Below are 14,494 nucleotides of genomic sequence, written 5' to 3'. Positions count from 1 at the left end.
TCTCATTCACCTGTGAGCTTTAAAGAGTGGATTAGATAAGCAGACTTGCTCCTTCTGACCCCCCAAAATCTGTCCTTAACATCATTGAAACGAGCAGCAGAGGAGATCATAGTAAATCTAACCTGCAGTTTAGGTGATGCATGAACAAATCTGTACATGAACACAAATACAGTATTGCTTCCCAATATGGAATTTAAGAAACAATCATCTCAATTTTTCCTTAATGTGAGCACATGCTATAACACCAGGATTTATCTTGTTTTTGTACTAGAGGAGTATTTCGTCCACTGAACACTTGATTTCTCCTCCCATACTGGGTATCTTCCCCAATTAATTCAGCTTTAGTTTTGGTTCAGAGCGAAGTCTTCCCCTTTAAAGCTTTGTGAGAAAGATCTTGGATGGTTTTGGTAGTTTGACTTCCCCAAGTGTAATTACAGAGGCACCGATAAACACATTTTTGGAGTGGAGACCAGAATTATGTCTGAATCCTGTAAGTGGAGCAGCATATTCACATTGGCAAATACTGAATCTGTGCACAGAGTTCTTGTACTTTGGATGACTTGTCTGATGCTGGACTAGGACCTGGCTTCTTCTATCTGAGTGCCTCCAGACATGAGCACTGGAAGTCCAGAGAAGCGTTCAGGTATTAAAAGAAGCGTTCAAGTATTAAATGTAGACATCTAGGCTCGCTGTAGACATCCTCGCATCCATGCATGGCTGGCAGATTTCACAAAGGACCTCTGCTATATCTTTTGTAATTTCCATTGGAGGACAGCCAGCAAACATCACTGAAGTTCTTGTTAAGTCACTGGAGTTGCTCCTCTGGGGTCAAGATTAGCCTGTATGAGTGTTTGAGGGGGTGTATTTCCTCTGAGTTGGGCGACAGCTCCAGGCTGAGTCTAGCTGTGGAATATCATGTCTCTGGCTAAGAAATGGTAAGATGATCAAAGACCTTTATCACACCAACTCCAGTCTGACCAGAGATTCAGAAAGTTTGCTCTGGAGGGAATGGAGAATGAGATAAATCTCTGTATAATACAAGCTGTGTGTTAAACTAGTTCAGGATTTCTACTGCAGCTTGTTTGGAAAAAACAGCATAGGTGTCAGTCTGATGTTGGAATGGGCTTCTACGGCTCACTCCCTGAAATCAGCCTCTGGAGTTGGCTTTCTCTGTAGACTGGTCAGGAATAGCATTCCAACAGCTCCTGTTCTTCAACATGGAAGATATCCTTCAGTAAATATTAAATTAGGCACGGGGGACAGCTCAAGAGTATCATGATTTACTTCTCAATCTTTCCCGCAAATAGAGGTTATAACTATCAATACAGCATCTCCAACACATCCACCAACTCATTAAGACAGAATAACAGGAAACATAGGTCACAGTGCTGTGGTTATAATAGCTGATATTTACCAAGACTGCTATCTGCAAACTTTCATAACAGTGTGCAAATATGCAAAGCAACTTATCGGAAAAAGATTCTAGTACCAGAACAAAGCCAGCAGCCACTCCGAGCAAGAATGAGAAATGAGTATTTTGCAAAACAGGTATTGCTGAAGTTGCCTGCAAAAACTTGACCTTATTTTTTACCTGCTCAAGATAAAAGAATTACACAGATTGAAATGGTGAAAAACATCCCAATTTGGAGAGAGGTGGATATGCAGTGCTTCAGAAAGCACAGTACTCATAATGAGAGATGCAGAACAGCTCAATCAATTCCTCCTCTTTCGTATCCATGTACTCCATGACAATGATGTATGCTGGTTCATCTGTACTTTATACAGGGATCTACCATCAAGCTTTGTATCTGCTCCTGTCTCTTTTCCCTAACAAATGATCACTGAAATCTATTTCCAAAACAGTAACTGATAGTATGGGAGGCGGGGAGTGGGGTTGAGGGAATCAGAACATACATTAGACCATATTCTGCATAGCTGGGAAAGAGACAGTCTCAACAGGTTTTTCAAAGCCAGGGCAAAGCTGGGACAGATGAACCACAATTCAGGGGAAGGGCCAGAGAATGAATCATTAGGCTTTGTGGATTAGTTTTTTTCTGAGATCATACTAATAAAGAAGGATGGCTGTTTCTCTAAGGTGCTGACAACTGACAACTGAACAGATGAAAAGCACTTATCATCTCAGTGACAGAACTAGGGTCTGCACTTGCATAAGAATTTGGGACAGTTTCTCAAAGCCAAAATTCAGTCCAAACTTTCCCCTCAGGAAAAAATTAAAACTTCTTCATCTGGGAGCTAAGCTGTCTTTAGTATTTCTACAATATTTATCAGTGTGGTGTGTGAACAGGGACAAAACAAATATTCATCTAAACTCTTAACCCTATGTGATAACATTTTGTCAGTTCATAAATGTGAGCTGAAGCTCTGGTTTAAACCTGTGATTGCGAAGTCCAACGGAAAATGCAGGCAGAGGGTTGCTGTGAGCCCCAAATCTGTATCTTAGCTACTGAATGTCTTCAGTGATATTTCATTTTTTCATCATTAAGGTACTGTAATGCCCATAACATTTTACTATTACTCACGAACAAAGATTTAGGAAAGCACCTTCTCAAAGAATCAGACTTCAGAAATGGGACAAGATGAGATGCACGCATAGAGTACAAGTTTACAAAGCTAAATGTGCAAAAAAGAGTTTAACCACAGGTAGCATTTTGACATGTGTGGAAAATCCTAGTCTAACTGACTTGCTAGCAGAATTTGAAGCAAGAAAACAGAAATAAACCCCAGGTGTCTGGGGTCTACAGCTTTTAGTTCCCCAAACCCCTCTTCTGCAGGGTAAAATTGAGTAAAAAAATCTTGCACTACACTGTCAGGTGGTGGAACATAATGAAAAATTTGTTTGTTTCATCTTTCTTTCCCTAAATGCAAACTTGTGTCCCTGCTTTGCAGTGTCTTTCTTAGCTTTCTCCTACAGGAACACAGTTAGCTAGACTTGTGGTAAATGTGGAGACCCTTAAGATTTGGTAATTTATCCTGTGTCCCTCAGGACAGGTGGAGAAAATGGGATTTTGAATGTCAGTGATGGATTTAACTACACATTTGCAGAAAGGGCAGAATGCCCCTGGGCTGCTCAGTTCTCTCCACACACATTACATCTCCTAGCAGTGAAGGAAGAAGAGAGTGCTCTCTCTGCCTGTTATACACATTCCTGAATGCGTCCAGATCCATAAAGGAAGCCTGGGCTGCAGAGTAGAGTGGAACAAGTTGTTACAGAGAGGAATGACTAGGTTAGATATGGACATCTAGGGTGTGGATACCCACATGACTGTCATTTGAGATGCTCTAGGGATCCTGCCTGATCACTGTCTGTGTCTCTCGCACAACATAAGTCAACAAAAGTCTTGTGTAGCTTCTGCATCATCTGCTGTGGATGCCTTGGTTCTCTAAAGTTGTCCTAGCACAAGATGCCTATAATCAGGCAACTTCTCACTGGAATCACAGAAAAACCTACATACCTATGTGTCTGTATGTTAGGACTGAAGGAACTATGACTGTGTAGTCTCATCTAATGTCTCTTCTCCTCTCCGTTTTCAGATGTTACTCCATCTCCTTCAGTCTACAGGCTGATCTCTAAAGATGATGAGGATTTGGAAATGTGCCTTATCACAGATTACTCCCCTGAAAAGCTTACACTTAACTTGGCTGATAAACAGACAAATGCTGTTGTGGAGGTGGCAACACCCGAGAACAAACATGAAGCTAGCTACCTGTCAACCTACTGGGCCAAGAAAGATGAAATGCAGTGCCATGCAAATCACGAAGACTTTGGAGAACTGAAGGGAGAGGATCCTGAAAGTGGTAATGGCATTGTCGGATGTGTGAACAGGGCTAGAGCTGTTCTGGTTTCTGTGCTATTAGTATGAACAGTACTTGTTCACATCTCCTAGCCTTGCAAACAAGGCTGAATTCTGCTACCATATTCCACAGGAATGTTTCTTTGTTGCCTCTGTTTTCTTTTGCCTTTCTCCTTGGTGGAAGCAGGATTAAGGGTCAGTAGACTGCAGTGTACACTCACAGCTGAGAGATCTTAAAATCACACTGTGGGGTATACAAATCTTGAAATTCCTTTGCCCGATGGGACAGTAAAGTGCACTAAAGATCATATTTTGTGCTTGCCCTGAAAACAGCAGAAATTAATGTTTATGGGAAGGTTTACTGGCCAGAAACTCTAATCCAGTCCTTCTAAGTAAAGAAACATTTATGAACTTTGGAAGAAGTACATTTCTGTTATTTATTCAATTTATTGTTACTATCTGCAGGTGCCAGCACTGTCTGTGTTACAGGCATGTCTCTACACTTCAGGACAGGTATGTACACAGCATTTTAGGAGTAAAGCTTAGCCTAATTAAAGGAAATCTCTTCACTGTTTGCAGAATTCCTGTTGGAGAAAAAAGCTCAGAATGGAAATTTCCGAAAGGGCGCCACAGGCTTTAAACATCAAGGCTAGAAGTCCTTGGGTTAATGTAGTCTTCCAGATCCGAGCTGGCAATTTTACATGACCAGTGTAGCCAGTGCCTACATGCCCTTGCTAGGACTAGCCAAACAACTAGTGCTCATCACATAACTATTTAAGGTACCGATATGAGTCAGCCTTACTGGATGTTTGTCTGCATTCCAGACTTCAAAAGAGTTGTTTTTATATTTGGGTGCACAAACACCTAATGAACCAAAAGATAAGCAGGTGGTTTCTGCACTGTGTGCTCAGAAGCAGGGTTGCACCAAAGATACGGTGCATTTGAGCAAGCTTTGTTTCAGCTCATGGCTGTGGGAGTAAACTAGCTGGTGCAGGAGCCCAAGCAATTGCTGTTCCTGCTAGTTCAAAGGAGCTGAGCTTGCCTCTGCACTTGCCCCGTTTGCAGAACAGCTGTACTTTTGCAAATATGCAGCCTTCCTGAAAGGCAACCAGTTAGGCAAATGTTTCTAAAACATCACTTCAGGAAAATAATTCTTAGTAAATTTGGCTGATTTGATCAGTCATTTCAGAGAGAGCTTTTAAAAGATAAAAATAAAATGACTTTTCAATGACAGCTCTCTGCTTCCCCAATATCAGTCAATGTATTTTCAAATGAAAATGGCTTTATAACTTAAGATTAATAGAAAACCCAAATAGTTTTTGTGTTCTTTGAACAAAATTTTATCTTTTTTTCCCTTGTCCATCTCAAAAAAATCTAGGGAGAGGAAGGAGGGACACCTCCAGCACCCTGGGTTCATAATACACTGTATTTAAAAACAGCTAGATGATTGGAAAACTTGCATATTGGATAATTAAGTGGTTATTGAATGAAAACCTGGCCCTTGAAACACCAACTGGAACAAATGAAAGTCAGTGAGACAGTCCTGCTCACCGTCTCTTTAGCTATCCTACTAGCTGACTCAGTTACACAAAGTGGAACAGCTTCATTCAGAACTGCTTTTAAGATTGTCTGGAAGCCAGGATATCTCAGTGCTTTTGTGACTTTCATTCTCCGTTACTTTTACAGATGAAAACCTGAACATGCTGTCTTTATCACAGCTGGGCCTGAAAATAATTTTAATGAAAGGAATCATTTTTAATGTGCTGATGACGATGCTTATGTGGAAGAAAAAGTGAGTACGCATGGGGGTGGTAAGGCCTGACAGAAAACATCTGGATCAGTTCATGAGTTATGAATGTTCCTTCTCTCTGTAATACATGTTTATGCAGTCTATCCATACACCTTTTGTCTACCAACAGTAAAATCCCTCTACTTCTTGGGCCATATTGCTCTTTTCGTCCAGCCCTCAAGTATACTTTCTTTTCCTTAGCCACATGCAAATTTAACTTTTTTCTTCTTTCTAGACATGTCTTCCTTCTACCTCTGTATCCATCCCTTCCCTTGTCTGCATTCATCCATCAGAGTCATCCCCTGACCAGTCTCCAGCAGGGAAAGTTTGATGCTTGTTGACCTTAAGACCTCAGACCTAACATATTAGTTTTGGCTTAGTACCTCTTTCTCCTCTTTCTATTGCCTAGGCACTTCAGGTCTACAATTGTGTAGCTGTGACTGTATTCAAGATAATGATTATATAAAAATCCCTTTATTTTTGTTACAGGAATGAAAGTAACCAGATGGTGCAGTCCTGAAGTACCAAAAAAAATGTGCTGAGGAACCTATACCAGAGCATCGTGTTCAAAAGGGAGCATCGGCATTCCTGTTGCAAGGGATCTCACTTGTTTCTCTACATCACGCCAACCATCCTAGCCTAAATTGCTTTATTTGCACTGTTATAAAGCTACCCAAAGATAAGCTTAAATTTTTCAGCATTCTGCTTCCCAAGACGCTTGATTCATTTAGCATGACAATGCCCCTTCTGCATGAAGCACAGTTTGCTATAACTATAAATTGCCAAACATCACTATTACCTGTGTTAAAATAACACACGATTCTGCTTGGGGCAGTGCTGTTTGTTGAAAACTGCAAGATAAATATCACTTGAATGTGCATTTTTCATATTTTGATAGCTTTCAAGTATGCATATCTCAGAGTGCACCCCCACAGGCACCTTTTCAGTTGCAACTGAAACACTGAAAAGTAGAAGGACACTTCTTCAGGGTGCTATGCACCATGTCCTGCTATCTTTTGCTAGATCAGAGCAAGGTTATTTTTTTTTCCCCTAAAAGATGTGCTACTAGGTCTCTCAGAAGTCCTGAATTCAGTGAAATTCTCACTTCATTATCACAGAACAAAAGAATGGGTTTTTGTATTTTTTGAAGTCTACCTGGCCTTAACATTTTCTGAATTTAAACCAGTTTAAGATTTGGCTTTGCTTTTAGTAAAAATACAAACTGCTTTTGTTCTTTTTGGTTAGTTCTAATAACCTTAGATTTCCCATGTTCTTTTTATACTCATTGCATAAAACTACACTGAAATATTTACCTGTCCATGTGGGCACTCCTTGGAAACAGTCCATGCATGTGAAATTCGCATGCTGCTAATTCTTGAATTGTACTGGCAACCACACTGATGTCTTGGCATTTCTTTAGGCCTTTGGCTGCTATTAAACAATTCTTATAAAAAATAAGAAACTTGTTTGTATTTTGTCTTTGTAGTTTGAGGAACTTGTTTTACCCTTCAGATGAGCTTTAGAAATGAGCCTGGCCGTTGAGGGGGAGGAGGGAAGGGGCATCAGGACTCTCTCTTCAGCCTGACTTGGCCACCAGGTGCTGTTTGCAATAACTGGCTGGATCCACCGTGGGGGTGACAGCTACAAAGTCCCTTTCCAGGACATCTTTGCTGTGAGATCAGCGTGGCTGGCTTGGAGCACGGGGAATGGAGGAAAGCATCTCTCCTCCAAGAGTAGACTCTGTGCAAAATAAAAACAATGGTAAAATATGGCTTGCCCAGAGTGAGAGGACTAGTATGTGGTCCGAGTTCTTAGATGTCTGCTGCTATGGGGAACACAGGAGGCTGAAGTGTCCTGCCTCTAAGTGTCCCCCAGTCCCAAGTGCCATTGGAGAACAAGGTGCCTGCTCTGCACTCCTGACACCAACTGACCGACCTGCATCTCCAGGTTCAGTTTGTCACCGGCAAGACTGGAAAGGAAATTTTTGCCTTTTGTGACATTGATTTCTCCGCCTTCTTCTGAAGCATCAGAGATTTCTCTGGAGGAAGAAATGCAAAGGGTGCTCTGAAAGAAAGACACCCCTCCCGCAAAGCATGAACTTTGCTTGGACCTCATACCAGTGCCCAAACTGCATGGCAGGGAAAGCCTCACCAGACTGGTGGGGGTAGTTCCCTCTCATGAGATATTTTTTACTCTGCTGGATTCACAGCCATCATAATGAACTTCGATTTTTGGAAAGGCTCATGTTTCAAATGCTGTTAGCCAAAAGCCCCGGCACTTCATGCCTTCTGCCACTCTACTCTGGTGACACCCCACTGGGAGCCCTGCATCCAGCCCTGGAGCCCTCAGCACAGGAAAGACAGGACCTGTTGGAGCGGGGCCAGAGTAAGGCCACGAAAATGATTAGAGGGATGGAACACCTATGTTGTGAGGAAAGGCTGAGAGAACTGGGGCTGTTCAGCACGGAGGAGAGAAGGCTCCAGTGAGACCTTATTGTGGCCTTTCATTACTTAAAGGGAACTTATAAGAAAGATGGGGACAAACTTCTTAGCAGGGCCTCCTGTGATAGGACAAGGGGCATTGATTTTAAACTAAAAAAGGGTAGATTTAGACTAGATATAAGGAATACATTTTTTATGATGAGGGTAGTGAAATACTGGAACAGATTACCCAGAGAGGTGGCAGAAGCCCAGGTCAGATTGGACGGGGCTCTGAGCAACCTGATCTAGCTGAGAATGTCCCTGCTCATTGCAGGGGGGTTAGACTAGATGGCCTTTACAGGTCCCTTCCAACCCAAATTATTCTATGCTTCTATTCTATAATTCATGTGGGAGAGGGTCTCCGTGTGAAGACCATGTCAGCATCCGTGCCACAGGATCTGACTCCACAGTGCTGAGCAGCAACACAACAAAGTCTCCCTGGTCTCCTGCCATGGTTGTGCCACCTGACCGTTTAGCAGGTGGCCTGTCACAGGGTGACAGAGAGTTATTGACCCCTCCTGCCAAGGATCAAGGATTGAACTTTATTTTATACTACAAATGTTCAGGGACTCATTCTCTTGTCTCTCCCTTGACACAACAGTTACTCTCATTTCTCTCCATCTGTAGAAAGCCCATGGCTCTTTAAATGCTAGATTCCAGGCAGTTCTTGAAGCTTAAATTTCGCTCAAGGTGAGGTCTGCCATGTCACAGGGAAACAGCTTGATGAAGCTACTTAAACCATATTTGAATCATAAAGCAAGTAATTGCATTTCACAGATTTCCAACTGATTAACCTCATCCCAGAAGCCTTTTGGGATGTGGAAGAAAGGTTTCCATGCTCATTTACATCTAGCATCACTTTTTAAAAATTAATATCCATCTTAATTTTTTTGTGTTGCACATCAAACCCACTCCCAGCTTTATGGTCAAGGAGGAAGAACAGTGTGCTACCTCTGTTTCTACATCTCAGTCTTTTCTCTTCTAGACTAAACGACCCCAGTGATAAAATTTGCTGAGTTAGGGGATGAGTATACAGATAAAGTTAAATGTTTAGACTAAAGTGACTCTTAGCATGTCACCTGCAAAACACTGAACTTGTAGGTCTAGTTCAAAGATACTTTTAGATATTGGGCTCTCAATTTCCCACCACCACAATGTGCCCCCCTCCTTGCGCTTTCTTGTTTATTTCAAGAAAGAAAAACCGCAGCGCAAAGCAAAGGCAGGAAATAACACAGTAGGACAGGACGTGGAAGGGGTCTCATGGCCCAGGTGGGACAGGAAGAGCACGCGTCACCAGTTCCATGACGCCACAATCGAGATCTGGGTCAGCTTTTGAAGCTCCTCTACGCCCTAACGCAGAAACCACTTCCTCTGGAAAGTGGAGAGCAAAACAGGGGTGGGGGGAGCAGGGCTGGTGTGGCACGTGGCAGGGAGGAGGAGAAGCGTGCGGAAAAGAACAGCAGACGTTAGACCACAAGCCAAAGTCGAATGAGGTTCAGGCACCCTCCCTTCCTGCCTCCTCACCACAGCCAGCTCTTGGGTCTGGGGACAGTTGTTTTGGGTACAGCAGGAAACACTGAGCTATGTATAGCATAGGCAGGGGAAAGAAGGGGAGAAAATACATTATAAAGTGTGGTGGTTGGTGGGGAGAGATCTTAGAGGTGTGTAAGATTTCTGAATTTGCTGATAGGCCTCTGCACCCTGTTATACAGACAGTGAATCCAAGCAGTAAAATACTTTCACTTCTCCCAACCTGAAAGAGCAGGTAGGAAGACGGGGCAGGCCAGAGAGTCCTCACACATTGGCAAGGAAGAAGAAGTTGCCATGGTCCATCTTTAGCATGCCCTCCCCTGTGCCAGTTCCTGCCCCCAAATACCTACCTATGGGTAGGAGATGAATATGAACTTGCATCTTTCCTAGGGTTTTTGCTGGAGAAAAGAGGCTGTGTGAGATTTGTCATCTCTCATTAAATTTCGCCCTCTACACAAAACAACCTCTCTTCTTGCCCTCTTCTACAGTGTGAACAGGGACCCGAGCATGGTCTTTATAAGGAGCAGAGCTTTAAAATATCTACCGACTTGCTGCAGCTTATTCGGGTGTGGGAATAGCTCTAATAGGACCTGAATTCTAGTGCTGAGTTTATAGCAACTAGAGGTCTCGCAAGCTAGTGAAAATCTGGAAAAAAAAGAAACCCCACTGAAACGCCCCGGCTTCCCCTTTTCCACAGGCTCCCGCGCAGTTCCTAGCAGCGGCCACAGGAGGGTCCCAGCCTGGCGCTCTCTCTGAAGCCGAAGCGTGGGGAGGCCGAGTCCCACGGACCCGCCGGGAGGCACTCGCGGCTTGCGAACAGGAGCAGCTGCGGTGGCAAAGCGGAGACCCCGAGCTGTCCCTCCTTCTGCGAACACGCTGGCTCTGTCTGCCATCGGCCTGGCTCAGAGAGGGCCCTCCTGACGGGAACGAATTGCTCGGTAGCTCATTTACAATGCCTGCATGCTGTCGAGTCCCCTGCCTGCTCCCCGTCCAGTACAAAGCTGGTACCACCGTAAACAAACCCAGCTTAATGCCTGGGGCTGGAGGAGGGTGATGGTGCAGAGCTGGCATGAATTCTCTGCTCCTACCACAGAGCCAGACAGGATCCTCTGACACAGCAAAGACCCTGCTCCCTCATACCACTACTCTTTAGTAAGCAAGAGACTTGGGAGCCCCAGGTTTCACACTTTTATGGGTTTAATGGCTACAGCATGGCTGGAAATGCCAAGAAGAAAAAGGTGGTAAACTGGAGCCATAATCTAATGTCGAGAGGCTGAAGCTATCAGACCCCATGTTTTGCCTCCTCAGCAGCAGTAGCCAAGCATTTCTCTGTCACATAGTCTAAAGGCACATTTTGCCTATCCAGCGTTTCAGCCACAGAACAAAGTAGACAAGTGTGAAACAGGATCAGTACAAGGATGGACACCGATGCCTGAAGGTAACCCAGGTAAATTCTGCAGCCAAAGGGGTGGAGGGGCTAGCTGGGGTTTATATCTCATCCTGTGCTCACAATCTGATCACCACAGGGCTCTAATTTTCCATCAGGACAAAGAAGTATTTGACCTCAATGCAGGAGCCAGCTTGGGGTTGAGGAGACAATGGCCATCGGCCACAGCCTTTGAGTTTAATCATTTCACCATGCTTTAGAGGGTGAAGGATTTCCAACAAAGTTAAGTTGGAGGGGTGACCTTCTCCATGGACTCAGAACAGCTCAAGTGCATCTGTTGGAGGCACTGATACAGTGTGGCAGCCCCTTCCTACATCCTTGGGTTTATCAGCACACCTGATGGGAGTGCCTGTGGGAAGATGCCGGAGGACATCCTCCACTTGCTTCTGTTCATGACCACTAACCACAGCCTAACCCAAATTTTCCACAGCTTTGAAGCCTGGGGGCACACTTTCCATAAGATAAAGGGGCAGGAAACCAGGAGATGAAAAGGGTGGATGACAGCTGAGTTGCCATGACGACTTGTTTCCTGCTTCCCTCTGAAACCAGGGCACAGAAAAAAAGACTGCTGGGTAGAAAGGGAGGGAGGGGAGTAAAAACAGGAAGCTGTGCCTGACAGCGAACTCGGGTATCAGAAGAACCTCTGTATTTGTCAACAATAGGGAAAAAATTACAGTGTTATAAAGGGTTTTATTGATGGAAAGGATTACAGTAACTGTAATGAGGCAACAGATCCCTCCATAGCACAGTCTGTGGGGAAAGATCTTGAGCCCTGCATCCCCCTCCTCCACCAAAGAAGAAGGTAATAGTCTGCTGAGGAACAGCACTTCCCAACACCAGGCTTTGGCATCAGAGCTCAAGAGCAATTCAAGACCTGGAAAGAGAGAAAGGCAATACCTGTGACATTTCTGCAAAGGGAAATACCCCAGAAGCTCCAGTGAGCTTGTGGTCCCTTGCAACACCAACAATAGAGCATGTCCTCCACTTTCCAGCACGAAACTCTCCCTGTCCCAAGCTCCCTCCTCTCAGCTGCTGAAAACCCGCAGATTTGGACATCAGCCATACCATGGCCTCCAAATAGAGCCCTGGAGTTCCAGCTCCCAAGGCCCCTTTTGCAAAATGGTGCACTTCTCTCAGAAGACAGAAATGTGGGTAGATTTCTGTTACACTCCGAGTTAAAGTACCTTTTAAATGACAAAAGCCAAAAAAATACATGCACGAAACCAGAAAGCTGTAAATCCTAACCCTGTATCAATCTAGAGGACAACAGCTTAACTGCACTTGGCCAAGACAAAGCTAGGACTCCTGGATTCACTATCTTTCTAGTTCTCTCCCAACTCTACAAAAGTACTGAAGTTGTGTGAGCTATTGTTGCCCCTTTTGTGACCCCATGGATCAGTACCTCACAGTCTCCTCTAGAGCTCAGCCAACAAAATTGATGACGACAAGATGGAGGATGGTGTTGGCAAAGAGGAAATCGGCAAATGCCCGCTCCGGTGAAATGCCTTGGAACTCGCCTTTATTCTGGGGGTTGATCTGGATCCGGAGGCAAACTGCATGGCAGAGAAAGCATGAGAGATTAGAGATCACAAAAGAAAGTCATGGTGGGAAGCACAGCCTTCCCAGGGCAGCGCACCCCAGCCTGGGTCACTGTTCCACCAGAATACCACACGAAACAATAACTCTGTCTTTGTTGCAAGATGAGCAGAACACTAGCAGCGGATTTGCACAGGGCTTTTACACCACACCCTTACACCATCGGGGGTGGCCAAGTGAGTCCCAAGTGGAACATGCTTGTAACGGGACAGGACTCGCACAGAAATAGGGATGTTTCTAATGTCCTCTATTGAATGCGTTGGGGCGGGCTGCACAGCAACAAGGTGATTTTGGGGGTGTTATGGGAGAGCAACACCTTGAAGCAGTCATTTAGCGCTAAAGTTTGGGCTTTACCATGGGACGGTTGCCAAAGGAGACCGACATAACATGGTAAAAGGGAGGGCTCCGTGACTACTGGGGAGAAGCAAGGACACCTTGGGGCTGGTAAGAAGCTGGCTTCTGTAGTACATACAGGCAGGAACCCTACAAGTTCACAGTGGCTGTAGAGCATCCTGTGGCAGGGCAGGAGCCCGGGGGTTTCTGGGAGCAGAACTGGGCGTTATGGGGGAAGGGGAGCCATGGGACTGCCATGGGACACCGTGGCTGCCGCGGTAGGTGTGAGGGCTGCTGTGGCTGACTCCTTCGGGCTGCTGGGGAACGCCTGTGGCAGTTAAGGGAATCCTGCGGTTACTACGAGAGATTTCCAGGCAGCTCTCAGATGGCCGGGGGCCTCTGGGCGTTGCTGGGGGTCCCGGGTCGCTGGGGGGGGGGCCGGCTTTGCTCCGGAGAGAGCGCGGTGGCGAAGGGAGAACCGCGCGGGGCGGGGCTGGCGGGGCACTGACCGCCGAGGATGAAGCTGCCGACGGCGGAGATGAAGCCGCTGAGGAAGGAGTTGAAGGGGAAGGTGCCGACGCCCAGGCAGTAGCCGAACTGGAGCGCCCCGGTGAGCAGCACGTAGAGAAGGTAAGCGTCCAGCACCTTGAGGCGGCTCGGCGTGCCGCTGCCGTACTCCGCCAGGAAGCGCCGCACCACCGAGCCCACCGAGCCCGCGGACCCCGCGCCGGAGCCCGCCGCGCCCGACATGGTCCCGCCGACCAGGCTGAGGTGGACGGAAGCTGCAGGGCCAAGCGCTTCCGGGGCACCGCCGGGCAGCGCAGGCGCACGCCCAGCTCACCGCCGGGTCAGCGAGTGCCGCGCAGACGCGGATCTGCTGCCCGCGAAAGGGCGGAACTGAGTGGCGCCGCCGGCCGCTTTACGCATGTGCCTGCGACGGGCCGCGGTGTGGGCGACGCGAACGCAGTCGGAGCTAGCGCATGCGCCGAAGGCTTTATAGAGTCCACGCCCCCGAAGCTTTCCAAGACCCAATGAGAGCCAAGAGGCACACACGTTGCTAGGCAGATTAGAGAGCAGCTCCTTCCAAGAGCCAATGAGATCCATGCGGCGGCTGTTGCTAGGCAGATTAGAGAGCGGCTCCTTCCAAGAGCCAATGAAAGCCATGCGGCGGCCGTTGCTAGGCAGATGAGAGAGCGGCTCCTTCCAAGAGCCAATGAGAGCCATGCGGCGGCTGTTTCTAGGCTGATTAGAGCACGGCTCCTTGAGGCCGCGCGGCCGCCCATCAGTAGCCGCCGGCACCCAGGCCACGTACCTCCGCCGCGGCACAGCCTGAGGCGCCCGCGGGTCGTGGGTGGCCGCGGCCGCAGCGTAGGCTGTCCCTACCCGTTTGCAGAGCTCGCCGCGCAGAGGCTTGCGGGGTCCCGATCCCTGGTTTCGGCGCGCGTTGTTGCAGGGCGGCGGGGTGCGTGGAGGGGGTGGCGTGGGCTCTGCGGGGGGTGCGGCCCCG

At 46.7% G+C, this 14,494-nt stretch overlaps 2 protein-coding genes across 2 annotated transcripts in view; one reads left to right on the top strand and one right to left on the bottom strand.

Moving 5' to 3' along the window:
• The window catches only part of LOC104330583 (M1-specific T cell receptor alpha chain-like), a 215,742-nt gene extending 208,712 nt beyond the window's left edge, over positions 1 to 7,030 (top strand). Inside the window, exons 5-8 of the mRNA XM_075443740.1 lie at positions 3,553 to 3,816; positions 4,278 to 4,325; positions 5,499 to 5,604; positions 6,091 to 7,030. Of these exons, the coding sequence (XP_075299855.1) occupies positions 3,553 to 3,816; positions 4,278 to 4,325; positions 5,499 to 5,604; positions 6,091 to 6,121 (449 nt within the window). The 3' untranslated portion in view covers positions 6,122 to 7,030. The remainder of the gene's footprint in view (positions 1 to 3,552; positions 3,817 to 4,277; positions 4,326 to 5,498; positions 5,605 to 6,090) is intronic.
• Positions 7,031 to 11,728: 4,698 nt separating this feature from the next.
• DAD1 (defender against cell death 1) lies at positions 11,729 to 13,801 on the bottom strand. Its single transcript, XM_075443533.1, has 3 exons — positions 13,497 to 13,801; positions 12,461 to 12,611; positions 11,729 to 11,932 (listed from the first exon to the last, which is right to left on the bottom strand). Exons 1-2 carry the CDS (start codon positions 13,735 to 13,737, stop codon positions 12,481 to 12,483), a joined length of 372 nt encoding a protein of 123 aa, XP_075299648.1. The 5' UTR covers positions 13,738 to 13,801; the 3' UTR covers positions 11,729 to 11,932; positions 12,461 to 12,480.
• Between the last annotated feature and the right edge of the window lie 693 nt (positions 13,802 to 14,494).

This window comes from Opisthocomus hoazin, chromosome 26 (genome assembly GCF_030867145.1).
Source record: "Opisthocomus hoazin isolate bOpiHoa1 chromosome 26, bOpiHoa1.hap1, whole genome shotgun sequence".
NCBI classification, from domain to species: domain Eukaryota; kingdom Metazoa; phylum Chordata; class Aves; order Opisthocomiformes; family Opisthocomidae; genus Opisthocomus; species Opisthocomus hoazin.
This window is presented reverse-complemented; position numbering and strand designations above follow the sequence as displayed.

Coding starts and splice junctions, on each gene's coding strand:
- DAD1 (XM_075443533.1), bottom strand. CDS start 13,737: ATGTCGGGCGCGGCGGGCTCCGGCGCGGGGTCCGCGGGCTCGGTGGGC. Junction 12,612..13,496: donor CGGCAGCTTCATCCTCGGCG/GTCAGTGCCCCG, acceptor TCTGCCATGCAG/TTTGCCTCCGGATCCAGATC.